This window comes from Lepidothrix coronata, unplaced genomic scaffold, assembly GCF_001604755.1.
Source record: "Lepidothrix coronata isolate B3197 unplaced genomic scaffold, Lepidothrix_coronata-1.0 Scaffold102, whole genome shotgun sequence".
NCBI lineage: Eukaryota > Metazoa > Chordata > Aves > Passeriformes > Pipridae > Lepidothrix > Lepidothrix coronata.
In genome coordinates this window covers 565,297-587,889 of record NW_016690282.1, presented here as the reverse complement: position 1 = coordinate 587,889, position 22,593 = coordinate 565,297, and the positions used below count along the sequence as shown (strand labels likewise).

Below are 22,593 nucleotides of genomic sequence, written 5' to 3'. Positions count from 1 at the left end.
AAAAAAAAAAAAAAAAAGCAGGGGAAGATACCCAAGAAGAAAAAAAAAAATAGAGAAATCAAAACCAGGAGCAGAGAGTCAGGAGAAGGAACTGGGGGTAGCCCGTGGGGGCGGCGGTCAGGGCTGGGGGGGCAGCGGAGGTGTCCCCGCACGGCTCCCGCGTTGTCAGCTCCTCGGAGGCGTCGCGCTGGGGGACGCAGGTGGCCCTCTCGGAAACGGCTCACACCAGCGCGGGGGCACAGCTCGACTCCTCATCGTTGGCAAAAAGAAATTCTGTTGGGTTTTTTTTTTTGGTGTTTTTTTTTTTTTTTTTTTTTTTTTTTTTTTTTTTTTAGTTTTTATTTGTTTTTTGGGTTTTTTGTTTTTTAAAAGAAAAATACAGTGAAGACACTAGAAAGAGAATTCAAAAGAGAGAAGAGACATTAGGAGAAAAGATTCTTCCCAGCACTTCCAATGCCAGTTGGAGCATAACAAATCACATCAGCCCGTTCTTCTACACTCCTGCCTCCCCTTGGAGTTACCTTGCCCAGCTACTGTCATTTCCTCTACAAGAGGCACTCACTGGCTGTGCAAAGTCTCACACACTTGATTACATGCTCAGCACCCTCCTCCCCAACACTGTCACACTGCCAGAAAAGCATTCATGAGGAACTAACAAAATGGCTCCCCAGCCCAGCACCTTATCCACCCTCCCTACCCTCCTGGAGAAATGGAAGCTACCTTCACACTTAAACACAATCCATCCCCTCAAGGTTTTGGCAGCCAACCTTACTCTTCCCTCTGAAGCCAAAAACATCTCAAAGTAAGATGAAAGGAAAGGAAATGTACCAATCCCCCACAACATCAGCAAAGTCTTAACCTAAGGCTTTTTTTTCCCAGCAATTTCACCCTTGGGGGTTCCCAGGCATAGGACAGGCTCACCTAAGCAAACACTGGTCCAGTGGCAATTGCTCCTCACTTCCCAAGGTGATCAAATGGCACACTTGTCTACAAAAGAAAAAGAGTTGCTAAGGGTTGGAGAGGAAAAAGAAGACACCAAAACAGAGAGGCTGCACGTTTCTTTCAGGACATCCTTCCTCCCAAGAGTTTACTATTCCACTCCTCCAAACCACTGTGGTCTGGAAGAGAACCAGACAAAGTCTTACTCCAAGCAAAGCAGAGCTAATATGACAGTACTGAGCATGACCTCCAGAAAATATGTAACTGAAGAGTGAAGGTGTAACTTCGTACCACTCCCCTCACCATACTAGAAGCTTCAGGCTCATGTCAGCTCCAACAGATCAGCCAAAAACTACTCTGGGACCCATAGTACTTCTGGAATATCCAGTCCAAGGCCATGAACATGGCAGCAGGGACTCACCTGTGATGCTGAAATCCGTGACACTTCTTGCCGCCCTGTGAGGTCAGATGAGGAGACGTTGGCAGGAGCTCCTCGGTGTAACCTCATGCTGACCTTCCGCTCCCTGTCCACTCTTGAGATTGCTCTGGGGGACGTGTTGCCTGTCAGGGCAGAGAACCATCGAGGCAAGAATATCAGTCAATGATTTTGGTTTCTAGCCGACAGCAGGGGTGGAACCCTCCCCAAGCTCTCCCATCCCACTCACCGGACTGCTGGATTCGGGAGGTGGGGGTGGAGGCCATGGGCTCAGTGACATTGCGAAGACGGTTGGCAGTGGCTCCAGCAGGCGGGCCAGGGGGCAGTGCTCGTGTGGCTGACCCTCGGAGTTGCCCCATCCTCTCCTCTCGTTCATGCTCTCGCCGCTCCCGATCCATATCCTCAGGGTTCCGGGCTGCTCCCTGAGGAGAGAAACCCCCACACCACACATGGCTGTCAGGCAGGAGAGATAGCAACAGCCCCGGACAGAAAACACATGGTATTCCATCGTGCCAAGGAAGTGGAGCTCCATCCCCAAAACATGGTCTCCCCCCACTATCTTCCACTGCACCAAGAGAGGACCTCATTCTGTTCCATGAAGAAACAGGGAAGAAAGCATATGGTACTACAGCTGTTACTGGAATCCACTGTCCCACCTCCAATTATAGTCCTCTCCTGAAAAATTATCTCTACCTACCTATAGCCACAGATCAGACATACTCACTAATACAACAGTAACTATACCCCCAGTTTGCACCAAGTAACTCTGCCTCTCTTCACTCTACCCGTCCCCTTTGTCAAGCTGTTCACCGGGGCTAAGTACAAACAGCAGGCAGTTTCCAACTTTCCTTCCCCTCCCCATGATAAAAAACAACTCCTCTCCAGCCCTTTTGCCACACACACTCACAAATTTAAGCATGTTCCAGTCAAAGACGTAGTCGTAGGAGAAGCCTTGGCGGTGGAAGAGGTTGCGGAAGAGTTGCCGCAGGTATGAGTAGTCAGGTTTATCATCAAACCTCAGCGAACGGCAGAAGTTGAGGTATGTTGAGAACTCAGCTGGAGAGAGCAGAGAACAGCTGGCTGTTGAACACCATCCAACCTCCCATGCCCTGCCATGGAGCCACTGCAGCATTTCAGCAGTGGCTTGCTGGACCAGGACAGCACACACACAGAGCTGTATAACAAAAACTGAGCCTGCTGGTTTGGTTGCAGCGCTTCGGCCACTAAGAAAACCCCATCCCTATTTTTACCACAGAAAATGCTCACGCATCTTTGTCGGTTTCTCCAAGCAAGACTTAGCAAGTCCTGCAGAGCCTGCTGAAGGACAGTAAGAATGCAGGCCTAAAGAAGAGGTAGAGGTGAGCTTTGGGAATTTCAGCTCAAATCAGAAGTCCTCCTAGTTCGGTAGTCTATCTTAAGCAGTAGCCAGAAGTAGACAGCTACAGAGGAGAAAGCGTGAGGCAAGCATGTCTGACACTTCTATTAACATTAGCCCAGCTCCCACCTACTTTCAGCTCCAGGAACTTCCTGATCTGGATGTGGTTTCTGACTATTTAGTAACTCTCCACGAGTCTCTCTTCCATGTACTTGCCCCATCTCTCCTTGAACTCCAGTAAGCTTTAAGTACCCACACCAACTTCTGGGAATGAGTTCCAATACTACTATTACAGTCTACTACTGGCTGTGTGAAGAACTGCATCATTTTGTTTTGAAGCTAGCAGAAACCAGCTTTGTTTCTCTTCCAATACAAAAGCTGGGGCCACCAAATAATTGTCTCCCACTCAGACTTCTGCAGGCATAGCGAGTGCATAGATTTCTATCATCTCTCAAATCACCTCTTTTCCAGGTTCCAGCAAACTTGTTACTTGTGTAGAAATCACCTCACTTCGGTTACCCTTTTGGCCCTTTCCTGGACCGGTTTCCAGTTCTACCACATCCGGGATGGACCAGAGCTACACAGTGCACGCAAAGTGCAAATAGGCCATGGGCTTATGCACACTGTTTGCACAAAATTGCTGTGCACAAAATTTCTGTTTTCACAGAATCACCTATTGTAATTGCAACAGCTCATTGATGAGCGGCACTGGTCAGTCGGAGTCTACTATTGTGTCCTCTTGTCTTGAGGACCAAGACTTCTCTCTGTTCTCACATATATTACCCATGTTTACCTACAAAGAACTCCAATTGCCACTTCATTGCCTGGCTATTTCTAGGACTCTTCATTAACCAGTAAAAACTCAGGATCACCAGCGTACCTTCTCAGCTCATTGTCCATCCTGCATCCAAACTGCTACTGAGGTCCTAAAGATCCCTCTATCCCTCTCAGGACTCTCACGCCCTTACTAACATAAGGTTTCACTCTCCACAAAAACACATTTCCCACTTCTGAACCAGAACTGTACCACCTGTTATCCTTCTCATCACTGGTGTCAGCAGCACATCCTGGTCTGGGGTACCGGGCACTGCTCTTTAGGATTCAAGATTCCATGGGGTTTCAGCAGGTGAACAAGCCAAGCAGCAGACAAGACAGCCATCAGGACGAGAGCACTTACAAGGGTACCCTTTGCAGAGCACCTCGATGGGCGTTGACATCTTTTTCTCGCTGATCCTCTCGTACTTTTGGCGCTTGGTGGCAGCCTTGAGGCCCTGCCAGGGCAGCGAGCCCAGGTTGAAATACATGAGCACATAACCCAGGCTCTCCAGGTCATCACGGCGACTTTGTTCTGTGAGAAGTTACAAAGGGGCAAGGAGTGAGCAGCAATCAAAAGTACTCTGGCAATCACATAGCTTTGGTGCTAAACACAGAACAGAACAATCACTCCTCTCTCTTCTTTGGTACATTTCTATGGATAGACAAACTTGTAGAAGACATTCTAGTGCAAATTCCTGTGAGGACAGTCATATTACAAGAGTTAAAGTGCTCCTCTCCCCATATGGCCCCACCCACTTCATAACTAATGACTCTGACTACCTCCTCACTTGGACAAGCCTTAATTCACACAAGAATTTAACAGCTCAAGAAGTGCTGCAGCAACACTGCCTACTTTGCTCTTCCCAGTCCCAGAGGAAGGGCACCTACACTTCTCCACCCAGAATGATTCTTCAACCCAGGGATTAGTCATGACAGAGGTAGTCACAGAAAGACAAGTCTAACAGAGGTAAGCCCAACACAACCCTTTCAAACACATCTTCTAATTAAACTGCTGATACTCTTTAGGCAGGGCAGAAACAAGGAACTAGGGACCCCTTCTAGTAGTAAACAACTTTGTTAATTGTTTAGAGGAGTCTAACATGTAATACTGTGCAAAGATGTCTTTCCAGCTTGGTGGCATTTTTCAAGCTGTGGAGGAAAGGGGCATACTTTGAACAAAAGGTTCCCCTCCAAATAGGAAATGACTGTGTAAATGGCAGCACTACCAACTCTACTAAGAGCAAGGGTTGCCCTTAATATGCTATTGCAAGGGCTTGCTTTTAGATGCTTACTTATGGAACAAAAAAAATTGCCTCACAAAAAAAAAAAAACCCTTTCACATTGAACTTGTTCTCTGGAATGGCCAAGCCATTTTAAGTTTCAAGCTAGCTCAAGATGGATTTGATGCAGAATCTCAACAACTGCAAATGTTGACTGGTTAACTTGTGAAACTCCTCCCAGCTCCTCCAACATGCTTGCAAATTCATCTATAAATCTTGCCAAGAAGCTCTTGCCCTTGTTTTCCTCCCAAATAAAATAAACATTTTGGAAAAAGTACTTTACATCTCGAGTAGAACAACCACTGACACAGACAACAGGCAGGCAAAATATGGCTTGAGGGAGAGCACAGGGATAGAGGAAAGACTAAAGAGAATCACCTATTAGATTAATTCACTACTACAGCACATTTTGCTGGATTCAGTGCTACATCCTGGAAAATGCTGCAGATTATGTGTTGGTCTGTGGGTTAACTGTCAGTATCAGTTACATGCTACCACCTGCCCCATTCAAAGGCCAGTAGATCATTACAGCTACCCCTTATTCTGTTAGCTGAGCTAAACCCTGACAAAAGAGTAGCTTGTAGCAGGTCACAGATACAGATGTCCAGCTCCTGAGGGTCAACACGGTTCTTTCTTCTTTCTGCATCTCTCTCATAATCTCCTAGTGGTTTTGAGAACTGGAGGCTTGTTTGGCAAGTTAAAACTACTGAGAGGGGAAAAAAAAAATGGAAGCAAAGGGGGTGCAGAAGGGTCTTATTCCTTCATAACTGAGAGGAGAGAGCCTTTGGGTCAAAGCACATGAAACACCATAAAACCCCCCAAATTCCAAGACAGGAGTAGAGTAGAAAGCAGCCCTGCAGATCCCCAAAGTGTTTTACTTTGAGCATGCAGAAATAACAGCATTTTTTGACCTCACTAACGTACTGCCTCAAGTTTCCCACTTTAAAGGGGCTAATACGTCCTTATCTTATCAGGCTACTGCCAAGGATAATTACATGATTGTCTGGGAGATGCTTAGATGCTATGGAGGGAGCAGAGAAAAGAAACTGAGTTTGCATTTGGCCTCAGGTTGGGATATGTGTACTCTCAGAGGGCTGCAATTACTCATCATGCATATCAAATAAACAAAACCGAACAATATTTGGTAATGACCTACATCCTTAGACAGGAGGCATGTGGAGTCAGAAGGCACACCCAGGGCCTGAAAGTACAGGAGACAAGGGTAATCTCAGTCCTGCAATCTGGCAGCCCTTGACTTATCCATGCTGTAGCTTTAAAGCGTCTAACTGTGGGTTCTTGTCTAGAGCGTGGTAGTGCTCTAGACAAGAGGAGTAAGGAAAGGCAGGGCAGGAACCAGAGAAACCTACTGAACAAGCAAATCAGCCTTTCAGGAATAAATCAGGATCTTGCCTCCAAAATCTCGCTTGAACTCCAAACTGCTTAGGGCAGGCTGAATAACACACCTCTACTTGTGTGAAGCACAGCAGTTTTGAGCACAGTCACCAACCCTATCCAGAACAGGATATGTTCTGTGAACATATGCCTGGGCACAGTCCTAGCGATTTGGGGAAGGCCTGAATTAAAGACTTGAGATTAGGGAGCCTGAAGTCTTTGGGAGATGCTACAAGGCCTTAGTGAAGGTGATGAGAGGGGTTACAAAACCAAACTGGGAAGCTAACTAGTATCCATTACATGCATGCAAACACACCTTAACTGTGCCTTAACACAGCAACATGATCAAGGAAAAACAACTGCAAGCAAAACACCTAATTATTAAAATTCCGAATGAATAAGTGTTTGACTGCGTTGCAGCCCCAATGTTTAGTACCTCACGTACTGTGACAATTGTAGCCCACTTAAACAATTTCACTGAGATTCAAATCTATGACAGGCCTGAAGTATCAACACGATGGGTCACAGATGTGCAGCTACCTCAAAACATTGTAGCAGTCTTTCATCTGTAACCCTAACTACAAGATCCTGATTTAAATCTTGGATGATTGTGAAGGACAACAGTTCCTACATCCCGTTTCTTTGTTTCATCTTCAGTTACTATTACACAGCTCCCAAGTTTAATTATTTCTTTTCCCTGGCCTCATATACCAACATTCCTAGGATACTAGATAACATTAGATAGCAAAGAGTTAGAAATAAAACTTTACCTCAACGCACCAAAGAAATACTATTTAGTATCACTACTTTCCACCTTTAGAAGTCTGACAGTCAGTGACTAACACTCACACCATCCCTGGGATGCAGGAAGAAAAAAATCTCACTTTGCAGTTTGAAAAGAGAAAGAGAAATACAAGTAACGTGAACGCATGTTCAGAGCAAGTTAGTCCAGAAGCTGGATTACAGTCATGACCTGTGATACTTCCTCTCTCCATTTTATTTCAGCTTCTCAGTTTTCCTACAACGAGGGCGGGGGGAGGTTTGAAAGACAATTTTATGAAAATGTATTTTTCATAAGACACTCATCCTTTCCTCCCTCCCTCCCAAAACCTCTTCCAATAGAAACACAAGGTCATCTTCCCACACAAGCCAGCACAACCCCTCAAACCCAACCTCTCACTCTGCAAGCAATCTCCTGCCAGTTCCCTCCTCCCACTCCCAGTGAGGATCCGAGCCAGCCCACACCCTCACTCCCTTCACAAAGCAGGGTCCTCAAAAGCCAAGTCAGGGGTGAGTAGCAGGACAGGAAAAGACATGCTTGGGCAAAGACGGAAGACTGAGGACTGGTTGTCTTGGACACAAAGTTCCTGACAAAACATGTTTCTTTGCAACCTAAACTGCCTTCTGGCCCCTCTGTCCAGAGAGTGTTTCCCTCCACTCTGATTCTGTTTAAAGTGATGCTGCTCCCATGCAGGACTCCCTAGAAATTAGCTGTCTTCCCTGGAGCCAGCCCAGCTCTGCAAGCAGGCTTAATCAAGCAATGTTTTTCTCACTACATACTCAGATCTGATCTTGCATAAGTTGCACTACAGTTCCCCTTTCTCTCCCCACTGCATGGCAACAGCCTTTAAAAACACACACAGAGATCTGGAATGGGTGACAGAGGGCAGGATGAGCAGGAGGACTTTATGATCTGCAAAGCCTACACTGATGCCATCTAGGACACGCACTTGGGAAGGCACTGTCCCCCACCTCCCACCTCCTGTTACCCAGACAGAGTCCACCAGGCTTCTTCCAAGACTGTCTCCTGGGCACCCTGGGCATCTATTTCAGACTTTACAAGCTACAGTGGGTGCAGGGGACTCTCATCCCTAGAGCATGTGAAAATTGACTGGAATGTGTGAAGCAAAGCCTGCACAGACCAGTGACTCCCCCAACGGCAAGTCTCCAGCTGTGGAAACCCTCCCCAATCTCGCCTCCTACTTTTTTCCCCAGTCACTGGGAAAAGAATGTGTTTCCTCCAGACATTGGAATGTCCAACCCTTAGCTTGCACATTCAAATAAAGGCATTTATTCATTTGCTATTCCTGTCACATGAATACCCCAGCACCTGGTTCCTTCCCTCTCCCTAGAGCGCGTTAATGTAACATTAAGACAGAGAGTTTAGTCTCTGAAAAGTCAAAAACTTCAGAGTCATGGTTCCCATGGCAATGCTGCTAACTCACAAATGTGTCTGTCATATACCCTGTGGCGAGGTCTTGAGAAACAGGAACTCCAGCTGAAACCTCAGCACCTTCATCCCCTTTCCTCCAGGCAAGTCATGTAACCTTTATGCTGTTCAGGGGAACTATCTGCAACGTGGAGATAATACATCTGAGACCTGTTGTGCCAAGTAACTCACACCCAGACTTTCCCGAAGCAAAGGGCATGAAGAGAGCGGTGGCTGTGCTCAGACTCATGGCATATGCAATTTGCCCTAGGATTACTGTTTAGACATTGTTTGTTCGTCCTGACACACAAGCCAAGCACCAGTAGCAAAGGGCTAAGTTGGGGTGGGATGAATAATGAAGTCATTTGAAAACCACAGCCAGACATTTAGCCTCTCGTGATCAGTTCAGGCAGAGCAGGCACACACATAAGAATCAACAGACAGAGTAGTGATAATTATTTTGTGCATGTCTCCTTGTGGCAGTTTCCATGGCTGTGGAAATCTTGACTAAGAATTCAATGGAGAGTCAGTTATATATATGCAGGTCAAGCCAAAATACAGAAGACCAACTTGGAAAGCTCTACAAGAAGTATTTTTACAGCATGGAGGAGGTCAGGAGATCACAGCCCACTCTCAACACACAACACTCCCCATTTTTATATAAATAAAGCATTTTCCATCTACAGCTATATAGTATTAAACAAAGAAGACAGTGGGAAACCACTTTATTTTCTGCAGGTCAAATATTGACTCCAGATATCTGAGAAAATCTGCAAGAGGGGAGAGTGCAGGAAAAATGAGGTCACGGAATCCTGTGGAAGCTGCTAGTTTAAAAGGTTTGAGTTCCTTGCTCTGACTTTCAAATTCTCAGGTTATACATTTCAGAAGAAGGTCTCCCAGAGACACAAACTGAGCTGCAAACACAGTAGCTATTTTCCTGGGTTCACAGGCAAGACAGCTTCAGTGTTTCTGCTCCTCAGATTTGCCAGTTAATAGCAGGACCAAGTCAGCCTGCTCAGAACAGACCGTATGGTAACTAAGGAAGCCTCATACTGAGAACAAAGTTTAGCAAAAATTTAGCAGAGGAAGGAGATCAAACACTGGAAAGAAGCTTTTGGTCAGAGAACAGAAGAGAAAACTGCAAGAGGTTTTCAACTGTGTTCCTCACACCCACCAGGGGCTGATTCCCAGGACAAGAGTTTGGGTGACTTCAGGAAGTTTGAGCACGGTGGGCACTAACCTGGTCAAGGTTTTTACAAAACCTGGGATGATGGTCAGCACCAGTGTAAGACCTGGCTGAGCTCTCAGCATGCTTTCCCAGCCTAGTTTCATTACCACAGTACTAACCATAGACACTGAGGGCAGAGCCCTACCTCCCTAAAGCTGCCTCAGTGGTGAACAGGGTAGTGTGGTTCACAGACACACAGGTATTTTGAAGAACCATGATAGCCAGTTCTCAATCACAAAACCTGGATGTCCAGCCAGCTGGAAGCCTTCCCTCATTCCAGCTTCCTGCACACTTTCAGCAAATGGCTGGCCCCACCTTCAGTGGTGGACCATATTGCAGCAGGCCTGTATCCTCCAGCTCTGACAGCTACAGAATAATCACTGATGAAGGTGCTTGGGAGTCAACAAGAAAGGTTTCAATTGCACACATTCCTAAAGGCGCAGTGCCTGTGAATGTCTCCTTTACACATCTAATCAGCCTGCAAAAATTGTGCAAGGCAGATTCAGTAGCCGCAGTCACAGAGGTCACAGCCTTGACGCTCAACAGGGCCCCACTGCACTAAGCGGTGAGTGCACAAACACACAAACTGGTAAGACAATTTCTGTCTTCAGAAGCTTGAAGTGCCACCAAAGGCAGGAGGGGTAACACAGGTGTAGCATTTAAGTTACTTGCCCACCATCTCAAGGCAGGTCAGTAGCGGAATCAGGCACAGAACCCAACTCCCTCCTTCTGGGAACACACTACCTCCCCTAGAAAGCCCCACCAAGGGGAAACAGCAGGCTCACCAATTCCCAAGTGAGTGTTGATAGAGGCATAACGGGCTGTGCCAGTCAGATTCTTGTTTTCCCGGTAAGGGATGTGCTGGTGGGTCCGGGCATCTCGGTACTTCTTGGCCAAACCAAAATCAATGATGTATACTAGGTTGCCTTTTTTGCCGAGGCCCATAAGGAAGTTGTCTGGCTTTACATCCCGATGGATGAAGTTCTTGGAATGAATGTACTCAATACGGCTGATCTGGAGTGGGGGATAAATAAATAAATTGTGAGACAAGCAAGAAAAAACCTACCTTAACTGCATCTGCTAAAAATAGTACCCTGTCCAGGACACTGACCTGTCAGAGTAGGGAAAAGGACATTTCACAGAGAATATCAGAGATGACAGCCAAGGAAAAGACACCCTTTGGAGGCTGCAGGATCTATAGATGGAATTCAATCCTGCACACCAGCCCAGTCCTCACTCTGGGGAGGTCATCATTAACCCCACAAGGAAGGGTGAGAAGCAAATCTGCATGGACTAAAACTTTGAGCTTCAGCATTGACAGCTGTCAGCTTTCAAACTTAGACAGGCTGGGAAGGTAGGGGGTCCATCCACAAGAGCTAAGGGTCTTAAACACAGGGCATGGGCAGCTCAGTTGAGATAGGTAGTGATGCCAATCATTCATCATGCAAGCAAAAGTATCTGTGTGTGCAACACTAACACAGAGTGAGCAGCAGGGGAAGGAAAGAGAGATGGAGATCGGGAAAAGTCATCAGTGCCTAGGTTCCAGGCCCCCAACTTCCTCAAGAAATGGAAAGCTGGCAGCCACTTGTCACTAAATGAAGAAAGCTTGGGATATAGCAGTTCTTAAGCAGAGGAGATGGGAGGGAAAAAAAAAAAGGCATGGAAAAGGAGAGTAGGCACAAGTGCTTCAGAGGAAACTCACCATCTGGTCTGCCAGGAGCAGAACTGTCTTGAGACTAAATTTGCGGGAACAGAAGTTGAAGAGATCTTCCAGGCTGGGCCCCAAGAGCTCCATCACCATCACGTTATAGTCCCCCTCTGCTCCACACCACTTAATGGAGGGGATACCCACTGGGGAAAGAGAAAGATTAAGCCCTCGGAACAGAGACTAGATACTGCATCCCCTGCTGCGAAGATCATATGTAACATCAAATCATTTCTTTCCTAAGGCCCTCCAGAATAATTTCCTTCTTCAACCACTCCCCCGGCCCCATCTTCTCCTCCCCATCTCACCTCCTCCCTGCATCATCTTGTAGAACTTGCTTTCAATGTGGAGCTGGGGATGCTTGGTTTTGACACATTCCAGTTTGATGGCCACCTCTTCACCAGTTGCAATATTGGCTCCTGCATAGAAATGAGAAGTGAAATGAAGATTGCGCAAGCTTCCACTGAAGTTAAACACTTTTAACAAGGCCTGTAAAAATGCCAAAACCTTATGATTTGCCCTGAAATTTATTCTCTGTGACAGAAATGAGATTCAGCCACTTCATAGAGAGTTTCCAGCGCTGCCATTTGCAAACGCAAGGCCAGAGAAAGGCATGTGAACAGGAAACCAAGTCTGACCCTACAACCCAGGCTAGAACAACAGTCTTGCAACATGTTAACTGCTTTGTTATCTCAAAAAGTACCAGACTTTGGGAGGTCAATCTGTAGGTATCAACAGTACCTAAGCTAAGTGGAAGTTGTAGCTGCCCCTGATCATATACCCAGACCCTGAATGCAAGTCACCCCCAGGCAGTGATACAGAGTATCTCTTCCCTAGCAAAATTACTAGTTACCTCAGTTACATCATTTCAACAGAGCCAATTAGTTCAGGAGGAGACATTACTTACATTCCCAGCTATCTGTTTTCTCCACAGCCCTGACCTGCTCAATACAGACAATTTCTAAGTCCCCAGCTTCTCCCTCTCCTGAGGGCTTCAATAATACCTTTATCTTTTGCCAACACAGAAACATTTGCTATATCCTAAATTAGAAGCGTGAAGAAATAAACTGAATCCAGTCCTGAATTAAGCTGCCCAGACACCTCTGTTGAAGGGATTGCTAGATACTTTGTGACGACACTAAACCACCACCCCACACACTTCTCTCTAAAAACAACCGAGCTGCCAGCTGTGAAAGCCAGCACTCTGGTCCCAAAGTGCACTGTCAAAGAAGGAACAGGCTGCTCTCTCCCTCATAATAGCTGAAAGGATTCCAGATGTTTCACATCATCCTAAAATGGAAAGAATGAATATCTGTACACAGGTCACGGGAATGACACTCAAGTTTTGCTTCTCTCCCCCTCCCGCCATGCCGGCCTCACACACACACGCAGACAAGCCCTTCCTCGTATCTGGAACTATTAGAAGTTGCACTCAAACACAAATCAGAGAGCTGCTCTGATCATGAGCAGCTTGTGAACACTGTCATAAAATAAACTACTCCAGAACACGCATGCCAAACATGAGCTGGAGTCAAAGGTGACGTTTTGTAGATATCCCATAGCTAGTTTTAGTAGGTCTGGCTAATTTGTGCCTCCTGAACCCTGTGATAAGACTTTAAGAGTCCACAAGGACAGCTGCAGATAAATCTCTCCATTTATCCTCTTTCCCACACCTCCTCTAGAGCCAGGGACCAAAAGAAAAAAAAGGAATTGTTCACACAACTGGATCCCTTCTCCCCCTGGATCCTAAGGATCTCCTGTTGAAGAGTTCTGGCTTGTACACAAATTTAGCCAAGAGCTGCCTGTTAGCAAAAAGACATAATCTAGATGCTACAGCGCCGGGTCGAGACAGACAAGCTGCTAGGAATTTGTAAGAGAGCAACAAAACTGTTTGGGGCCTAGAGGGATTGATTTACTAAGAAAGATTAAAAGAGCTAAATATGTAACATAGACAAGAGATACAACCAAGAAGGGTGGGGAGGAAGAATGGGACATGACAACAGTCTGCAAATATTTGAAGGCTGTAAACACTAAGGAGGGAGAGGAATTATTTAGGGTGCTATAAGGGAGGGGAAAGAGGAGCAATAGGATTAATTTAATAAGGATTTTAACACAGGATTCAGCAGAAGGGAAAGCTAAAAAGCCATCCTCAGAGGTAGAGCCAATGGTTACTTTTGAAAAGATGCTGCCATTTTCCACTTAAAAACTCCTGGCCAGAAAAACAAGTCTGTACATTTCCTTCACTGCACCACAAGACCCTTCTTATAAGCATCAGGAGTGCAAGGAGGAAAAAAGCAGGAAAAGGGACTAGTATCTGTCTTTTAAATTAGTGTTCAATCACTGGCCCTCAGTCAGCATGGAAACACCCAGGACACCCAAAAAAGGTAAGAGTCCTTCCTTCCCTCATTCCTTTCTCTTTCCCCTGCTTTTGTGAAGACTTTCCTCCAAATCCTCTGAAGCAGCTCGCTTGTCCATTTCCCAGGGGAAATTTTTCCCTCTCCTAATCCATTTGCTGACACACAAATATTGGTGAGTCTTTCTGACTTTTGGCAGCATTACCATTTTGAATGAATGCTACCCCAGAAGTTGAACAGTGGAAACATGAATGAGTTCTCATCTCTACATAACCATGGGTGTTTAGGAAGATGATGATGATGCATCCATCTACTAGGCTGTCTGCAGGTGGGGAGTGTTATCTGTGGGCACATAAAGCTCGAAAAGGGAAAGCAGGGGTAGGCATCAAGAAGACTTAGATTCTTCAAATGTGAACATGCCGCTTATATGTGCTCAGATGGCCCTCAGCCCCATACTCTTCATAGCCCAAACACAGGTGTTAGTCTCTTAAAAAAAACTTAAAAAAAAAAAAGAGGAGACAACCCTGTGGCCTAGAAAAACAAAGGTGGAATCATAGCCTGGTTTGGGTTGGAAGGGTCATTTAGTTCCAACCCCCCTGCCATAAGCAGGGACACTTTTCATTAAACCAGACTGCTCAGAGCCCCATCCAAACTGGCACTGAACACTTCCAGGGAAGGGGCATCTACAACTTCTCTGGGCAACCTGTTCCACTGCAACACCACCCTCCCAGTAAAGAATTTCTTCCTGGTATCTAATCTAAACCTGCTCTCTTTCAGTTTAAACCCATTCCCTCTTGTCTTGTCACTAAATGGTCTTGCAAAAAGTCTCTCCTCATCCTTCTTGTAGGCTCCCTTTAGGTACTGGAAGGACAAAATTAGGTCACCTTGAAGCCTTCTCTTCTCAGGCTGAACAATCCAAATTCTCTCAGCCTTTTCTCATAGGAGACATGCTCCATCCTTCTAACCATTTTCATGGTCCTTCTCTGGACCAATCAGACCTACTGAGGAGCTATTCTCTGACTGAACACTTAAAGCTTGCTCCATCCCCAAACCCCGCTGTGTCTACAGGTTGCTCCCTCTACCATTTCTTTGCTAGAGATCCACCCAGATCAAGACCACCACAAGTGAGGAGGGAATCCAAGGGCAGGAATCTCTCTGGTCCTTTGTTCCATGCTTTAACCACCATCTTTTCTTAAAGATACAAGTACAAAAGCAACAGTTCTCTGCTCTCTTTCTAGACTGGAAAGCACCGTGTTTCAGACAAATGCAGCAGAGTCTGCAAGCTTCAGCCACTTGAGAGACGTATGTAGGATCGGGGATAATTCCTAACATCCACCCCCAGTCTCGCTCCGCTGTGGGGGCTGCACAAATTCAACTCATTCATCATGAGCTCTTTGAAACGGGGCCCCGGGGACAGAGGATGTCACCGGCTGAACAGGATCTTTTCAGAGTGGAAGCCTGACTGCATGCTTGATACAATAAACACCGCCCTCCCTGTGCACAGTGGCAACAGGCCGGGGCCCCCACTCTCCCCACCACCCGCTCCCCTCTTGACAGCCTGTCGAGGGAAGAATGGAGGGCTGGGAACAGATGGAAGAAGGCAGATAGGGCGAGAGAGAGTTAACAGGCCAGGAAACAAAGGGAAGGCACTCCCCTCCCAACAAGGGAGGAGCCTGCCACCAGGAACTGTCCCCAGCCAGCGCAGGTCCCAGCATGCTTTGTCTGCCCAGCTCCTCTTCACCACCAGTGTGCATCCCGGCCAGACGATTCCTACCAGGTCCAGCTACCCTGCCCTGCCTCTTGGCCAACACCTCTGACAAAGCACCTCCCTCCGACAGCCTAAAAGTATTGGCAATTCCTCTGCAAACTGATTTTGCTCTTCTGAATGAGCAATTTTAGAGGTAAATGGGTTAGCCAAGACCCCTCGGCAGCATGATCTCATTTCCCACCCTCCCAAATCAATGTAGGGAGAATATCCCTGCAGCACATCTATCCCCCAAAGTATGCGTGGAAGGAAGGCATTGTGCTTTAAGCCTCAGCTGAGCAGTAACACAGTCCATCCTTTGTGTCTACCCATGTAGAAATCCAAGTTTCCTTCTGATAGAAAAAAACCAAAAACAAATCCCGAAGAGCACAGCACGCAGCACCCACTGGTTACAGAGCAGGTGAAGGTAGTAACATCCTGAAAGAGAGAAGCTGAGGATAAACCATACAGCCCCTGCTCATCTCCAGAGATAAACAAGGCTTGTCTGTCCTTGCTCTGTCTCCGCACCATTATCAAGAGAGAGAACTGTGAGGTGAATTTAGTGCAGGAGAGAAGTCCTCGTGAATGAGTCCTTCTGTCTGCAGAGCAGGCTGTGAGAGTACAGCATGAGCACAAGCGTCCTCCAGACGCACCATCAGAGAGTACATGCCCGATCCCTCCAGGCTGGGGAGTCACCCAGGCTCCAAGAAGTCTCGCTATCACTGCTTCAAAACACGCTGGCTTGCACCTCAATGAACATCATTGGCTTTGATACTGCATTCAAGTAACTTGGTTGAATCCCTCTGTGCTCACCACACTAGGGCACTGGGGCTTCCTCTGCCTCTCATGTTGTTTGGTTACAGGCAAGGTGGGCACAATCCCCTCACCAGAGCCTGTTTTCCACACCTGCTCTGCACAGGTGGATGACCTGTTACGTGGTGCAGAGGAACACAGGATCAGGCCTTTCCATTCAGTACCTCTTTCCTTACCCCACGTGTACCCCCAGGTGTTTTGCAAGATCCTGGCAATTTATGCTGTCCTACAGAGGGTCTGGAAGGCTTCAAGCACTACCATAGGTGGAAAATGCTGTGTCTGGGCTATCAGACACTAACTGGCTGGAGGGTCACAGAGGAGTGGCGTACAGGAGTAGGCAGCAGTAAGGCAGCACACAGTGGAATTGGGATCCCAGATCCATTATTTATCATCTTTGTTCATGCTCTGGATAAAGGTGGCAACAAAGCCTGTTACTGATGATTCCCACAGGACACTTAATCAAGAGAGGCTGCCAACACCAATCAAGAGAGAATAATAAAGCAAGAGGGAACTGGAGGTAAAAGCCAGAGGTTGAAAACAGACGGTGATTTACAAGCACAGGAAAAAGTAATCTGAACCAGAGGTATTCAACAAAAGGGAGTCAGGGAGGGATGGGAAGATGTTGGAGATCCTAGAAGACATCTTCTACAATATAGCTGACAGTGTGCTAAGGCCAATTCTGCAACCTGATAGTGTTGGTGATGGGGGAAGCCAAGGAGACCCAAAGAAGCCTATGCAGAGGCATCACATTACAGATCACTGGAGGGTAGTCCTTCATTGCCAGGCACTGGAAATGCCACACATCAAATGCAGTGTTGGCTCCAAGCTGCTCAGCAGATGGACAAACTAGGAAAAACTGAAGGAGCAGCAAAAGTGAGGAGTGGTGGATGTACTGGGAAGCAAAATACAATTCAACCAAGCAAATTAACAGTCAAGGAGCACATGACACACCCGTAAGTCCCCAAAGTTTGCAGACACCAAGGGAGAGGGCAGTTGTTCTGCTGGCCTGCAGGACTACAACCAAAAAGGTAGTGGGGAGAACCAGATGACAGGTAAAGCCACACCAACTCTCATGGAGGGATCGATCAGGCTACTGGGTAGTCTCGCCACTCTGGCCCCACATGGTTTGAGCCAATAAAAACATGAGCAGGCAAAGCATCAGGGAACATTAGCACACATCAGCACACTGGCTTGGAAGAACTTCTACCCAGGTAACCTGCTGCAGTAACAGGAAACCCAGCGCCTCATGGGCTCCGTCCACTGAGCTCCCAGCTCAGGTCATTCCAGACAATAACTCTAAATCCCATTACAGATCTAACAGATCTAAAGCCCAGGAGTTCAACCACACCAGGCTCTCCGACCTGTTTTACAGCTCCTGGTCTCTGACCTCTCTCTTAAAGGTCCAGATCACTTTTTCCACTGCTAATCTTCCCAAAACTTTATTCCTTCTACCCTTGAAGTGACAGCTATGCCCTCCCTTTCCACCACCCACTCTTTACAGAGTTAATACCCACACACACCCAAGCTCAAGAAAAGGAAGTGAGAATGCTGGAGCAGCATATATGTCAAATATGTCCCAAACAGTCCAAATCTAAATCAGTCTAATCAACTACCACCATGTCTCCAGCATCTGCAAGGCAAAGCTGAGCTCATCCCACTTTCTTTGCCATCAGAAGACAGGCAGCAACTAGCAGTATTCCTTGAAGATCTTTTCTCTTCTCCACCCCCTCCAACCTTACATGGTGCCCACAAATACCAACAGGCAAGAAAAACAACCCCGAAACAATGATGCAATTGAGAAAAACAACCTGGCAGGTAGAAGGACAGACTCTCACACTCACCTAGGTAAATGTCTCCAAATGAACCGCTGCCAATCTTTCTGCCCAGCCGGTATTTGTTCCCTACTCGAAGCTCCATGGTTCAGTCGTGCTGAGAAAAGAAGCACAGAAAGCACAGTGTCAGAGCAGAAACAGGAAGTGAATCATGTAACACTACAGAAGAGACCTCCCTACTTCACCCAGAGGCTGAGTACAGTTTTAAATCTTGAAATACATCACTTTCTACATGGCCTCTATCACCTCTCCTATCTCCTGAACATCCAGGGACAGCATGAGCTAGTAATGCTGCAGGAACACAACCCTCTCAAGCATGTTTTCCATGTTCCCATTATTAGAAAGAAGAATTCAATCTCTTCCCCATCATTTTGTTCAGAGACTGAGGAGGGGATCAGGAAATCTCCTCTAAGAAGGTTTCAGTGGGTGATCATGCCACACCACTGTAAAGAGGTACTGCTCCTTGTACCCTACAGTACCTGGCACCAGGACAGAAGTAACCTCATGAGACACCAAAAAGGACAGGCATAATAAACCCTATGAGAAGAAGTTGCTCTCTGGCCCAGCCCTAGTCCAACCACCACTCGGTGGTGGTGAAGCATAGGACTCAAGAGCTGCAAGAGACAGACAGACTGTATCACTCGTAGGCAGAGGCTGGCACAAGGGACAGGGAGGAGACATCTTGCTGAACTGAACCCTTCAAGGCACTGACTAGGAACAGCACTTGCTTATCTCCACAGGCTTCTGCTGATGGGATCACAGCCTCCTTTGGTCTACGTGAGCCTTTCCATCTCCGCTGCCTACCTAGGTGTGCTGGCTGTTTGTTTTTAGCAGCTTGGGCCTTTCCTCATCCCTTTACCTGAGGTGATTAGCTAACCCTTTGACCTGATATACCCCATCAACATGCCCAGGCTTAGCCTCCTCACCTTCCACAGAAAACCAACTAGGTGGAAGGACCACAGCCAGAGATTGTTCTCCCTGCCAACCTCAACTTCTGCTGCTAAACACCTCTGCCAAACACAATTCCAGCAGTTCACCCTTAGCAGACCACTTTCCCTCGCCCCTTCTTATGGCCACCAACTTATTCTAGGAACCACATCTCTTCCTAAGACAGCCAGTGCGTCTTCTTTTAGAGGGATTTGCCACAGTCCTAATTTATGCAATGCCACATTATTAGCATACAAAATGCAGACACAGAGCCTGTTGGGGACAGGAAAGGTGAGGAATGATTCATGTTTTCACAAGTGGGTGAGAGGAACTTTCCCTTGCTGGAGAGCTTGGTGGGAAGGAAGCATCACTGAAGGAAAGAAGGGAGGAACGGCCTTGTGAGACAGAAGTACAAAAAAAATAATCCCAGCTACAGGATTCTGGGCATACTATAAACCCAGAGCTGCTTCTCCTGCCCCAGGAGATGGGATTACAGAAAGAAGAATGGACGGACTGTAGAGATGTACAGGGAAATAATCCTATCAAGGCATTCAGGGGACATTGTGAACCCTGAAAGCAGAGCTCCAGTCATCAGAAACCACACACAAAACACTCAGAGGTGGAGTCTCCTCACCTAGTATTTACTTATGCATGTGGGTTTCTGTGCATCTAAAGTCTACAAAACCCTGTGGCTATTTCTGACTTTCTTACTACAAGGAATGTAGGCAGAGCCTTGGGAACCAAACCAGGAGGCAGGCGGACCTGGGCGAGGGCACAGCAAACAGACATGATTTTTATCCGCTGCCTGCTGTTCTGTATAACCACATTAACATACATCTGACTTGCTTACATTCCTACTCCAATAAACGATCAAAGGTCTGTGTCCCCGGGAACCTGTCACACCACTGTCAAGAAGACAGCTCTCGAACCTCCTTCCTTCATGGTGTGTTTACCCAGGCCTGTGAACCCTGAACACTTCCACTTGAGTCCAACTCCCAGCTGGGGCGAGCACAACCGAGCACACGGCAGAGACTGGGCAATAGGTCTCTGCGGGGTCTCCTCTGCACCAGGGCACAGTGGATACTGCTCTGCAACACCACAGCCCCAAGCCTAAATTCAGTCCCACCCTTCTGGGACAGACAGGAGCCAGGTTAAGAAGAGTTTCTCACACATGGAGGCAGCAGCCCTTCTAGCTGATTAAGCAACAGGCTCCAAAGGGGAATCTAAAAAATGCTCTGGGGCGCAGGGGTGGAAGCGGGAAGCAGGATAATGGAGTAAAAAAATCATGGTCTCGCACAGCTGTCATTTTGCCTTATCTCCCCCCCCCAGCACACACATACAAGTGTGCGTAGAAAACCTGGGTGGAGGATAGCCAGGGAGCAACAGCCTGGATTCGTGGTCATGGGGCAGGACACGCATCCCACCCCCTCAACAGCTGCTCCAGGAGTTCAAACACCTATCATATTTGCTTCTACTTCACACACATACCCCCACCATCTACAGCTTCCACTCCTATAATCTGATCTTCAGGTCTACTGTCATAAAGAAAATTTTACATATAAAATATATATTCTTATATGTGACATTTATATTACTCCCTATATATTATTTATATGTGTAAAATCTAAGACATCCCTCCTACCCACCCCCCAGCAGGCTTAACCCCCCCAGCCCTGCCACCCTTCCTGCACTCTACAGCCAAGGCAGCATTCCCAGGGGCTGCAAGGCAATCATTTAGTTAAACCATTTAGTTTTCCATAAGGGATTAACACACATACAACCTCAAAGCGAGTGTGTGCTCTGCATGAGCGTTTGCATACGTGAATATCCAATACTACACAGCCTCAGAAAAATAATAATACTATCCAGCCGTCAGCGGTGCTTACACACACACACCATTTTGCACCAGCCCCTTTTATATAATATAAAATACCCACGTACAGGCACAAAGGCCATTATATAAACACACGATAAGAGTTGATACCACACTGCTGTGCCAGATACGATGGCGACCAAAGATGCAGGGAACATCTTGGGCGGGGGGGAGGGGGCTGGGGAACAGGAGGGCCACCTCTGTCCCACCCGAGGGGGTCAGGAATGAGAAGATGCCCTGTCTAGCAAAGGCCACGCAAAACCAAACCCACGGTTCCATAATGGAGGCTGCCGATCCCAGCACTGCTCTGGTTTTCAGTGGAAGTGTGGGGAGTGGGGGCTGCTTCGCTCATAGACCATGGAGGCTTTACACGGCCTTTTTTTTTTTTTTTGGCGGGGGGGCTGGGTATATGAAGGAAATAAAGGAAGAGGCTGGCAAAACAGTAATTTGAACTGGCTTAAAAATGGGATGTAAAAAAGAAAAAAACACCGTTTTGATTGAAATGCAAAACATCAAACCCCTCCAGACCCTTTCACACTTACAATAAGGAGAGCAGCAAATAAGGTGGGGGGAGAAAAGAAACGCCATGCACAGAGCATTTGGACTACATCTGAGAAAGAAACAGCCGCAACAGGAAAACAGGGAGGGAGGGGGACACAAAAAAAAAAATATGTCCCTTACACCCCCACCCCCTACAGGCAAAACACTACGCGAAGACAGTCGTACCCGGGCTGTTATTTTTCCGGGTAGGTAACAAAAAGCTGCCACCCCCGGGAACGGCGCTGAACTTCTCCTCATACCCCCCACCTCGGCCCCGGCCGCGGCCATCGACCCCCGCCCGTACCGAGCCCCCACAAGACGAAACGCCGACCCCTACAACCTCCCCCCAAACGCAGACACCCCTTCTCCCCCGAAACAAGCAAAGACGGGGGTTGGGGAGGGAGACAAGGAGCATCAGTGAACGGAAGGGGTGGGGGGTTTAAATCATCCGGGGGGAGGCCCCCTGCCGGGACCCCCGCAGTCCCCCGCCGAGAACACACGGCACCCCCCTCCCCGATCGGCCCCGCCGGCAGCCAGGCAGGGCCCCGGCAGGCGGAGAAAGGGAAGAGGGGGAAGCCTTCCCCCCCCCCAATCTGCCAGTGGCGGAGGGGGCGACCCCCTCCCCGCGCCCCCACAAAGGGGCTTTTGTCCCCCGCCGCCCCCCCGGCCCGGCGCATCGCGCCCTGCCCTCCCCTCCCCCGCCCCCTCCCCCTCCCTCCGCGCACACAAAGAGCCGGAGGGGCCGCCTTTCCCCCGGGGTTTGCGCCCCAAGATGCGGGCGGGCGCCCCCCATACCCACCCTGACGGGAAGGGGGCCGTGTGGGGATGCTGCTCCGCCGGCTGTCAGGGGGCCAGGCGGCCGCGGCGGGGAGGATGACGGAGGATTGGGGAGGGCTGGTGGCGGCCGTGCCCGGCGCGTCCCTCCTTCGCTCGGCTCGGCGCGGCGCGGCGCTGCCTGCCGCCTCCCGCCCGCTCGCCGTCCCCTCCAGCCGGCGTGTGCTCGGCACAGCCCGGCGCTCACCCAGTTTCCATTGAGCCCCGGAGCCAAACCCACTGATGTCACCCAGCGCAGCCCCGGCCCTCCTCCTCCTCCGCCTCCTCCTCCGCCCGCCGTTAAAGGCGCAACCGCC

General features: G+C 48.1%; 1 protein-coding gene across 2 annotated transcripts; it reads right to left on the bottom strand.

Moving 5' to 3' along the window:
* Positions 1–333: 333 nt before the first annotated feature.
* Positions 334–22,593, bottom strand: CSNK1E (casein kinase 1 epsilon). Of its 2 annotated transcripts, none has more exons than XM_017823454.1 (11): positions 22,263–22,593; positions 18,133–18,220; positions 11,689–11,799; positions 11,378–11,526; positions 10,461–10,689; positions 3,928–4,098; positions 2,283–2,431; positions 1,605–1,797; positions 1,361–1,500; positions 922–987; positions 334–390 (listed from the first exon to the last, which is right to left on the bottom strand). In XM_017823454.1, the coding sequence occupies exons 2-10, from the start codon at positions 18,206–18,208 to the stop codon at positions 955–957; spliced, it is 1,251 nt and encodes a 416-aa protein (XP_017678943.1). In that variant the 5' UTR covers positions 18,209–18,220; positions 22,263–22,593; the 3' UTR covers positions 334–390; positions 922–954. The 2 variants fall into 2 exon arrangements, with proteins under 2 accessions (XP_017678943.1, XP_017678944.1); XM_017823455.1 differs by having other exon boundaries at positions 335–390; positions 22,485–22,591.

Bases quoted from the DNA above. Each gene is read 5' to 3' on its own strand.
- CSNK1E (XM_017823454.1), bottom strand. From the start codon at position 18,208: ATGGAGCTTCGAGTAGGGAACAAATACCGGCTGGGCAGAAAGATTGGC. The intron at 11,527-11,688 runs GTGAGATGGGGA...CTCTTTCCCCAG, and splicing joins CAAGATGATGCAGGGAGGAG to TGGGTATCCCCTCCATTAAG. The intron at 1,798-2,282 runs GTGAGTGTGTGT...TTCTCTCCTCAG, and splicing joins ACTGGAACATGCTTAAATTT to GGAGCAGCCCGGAACCCTGA.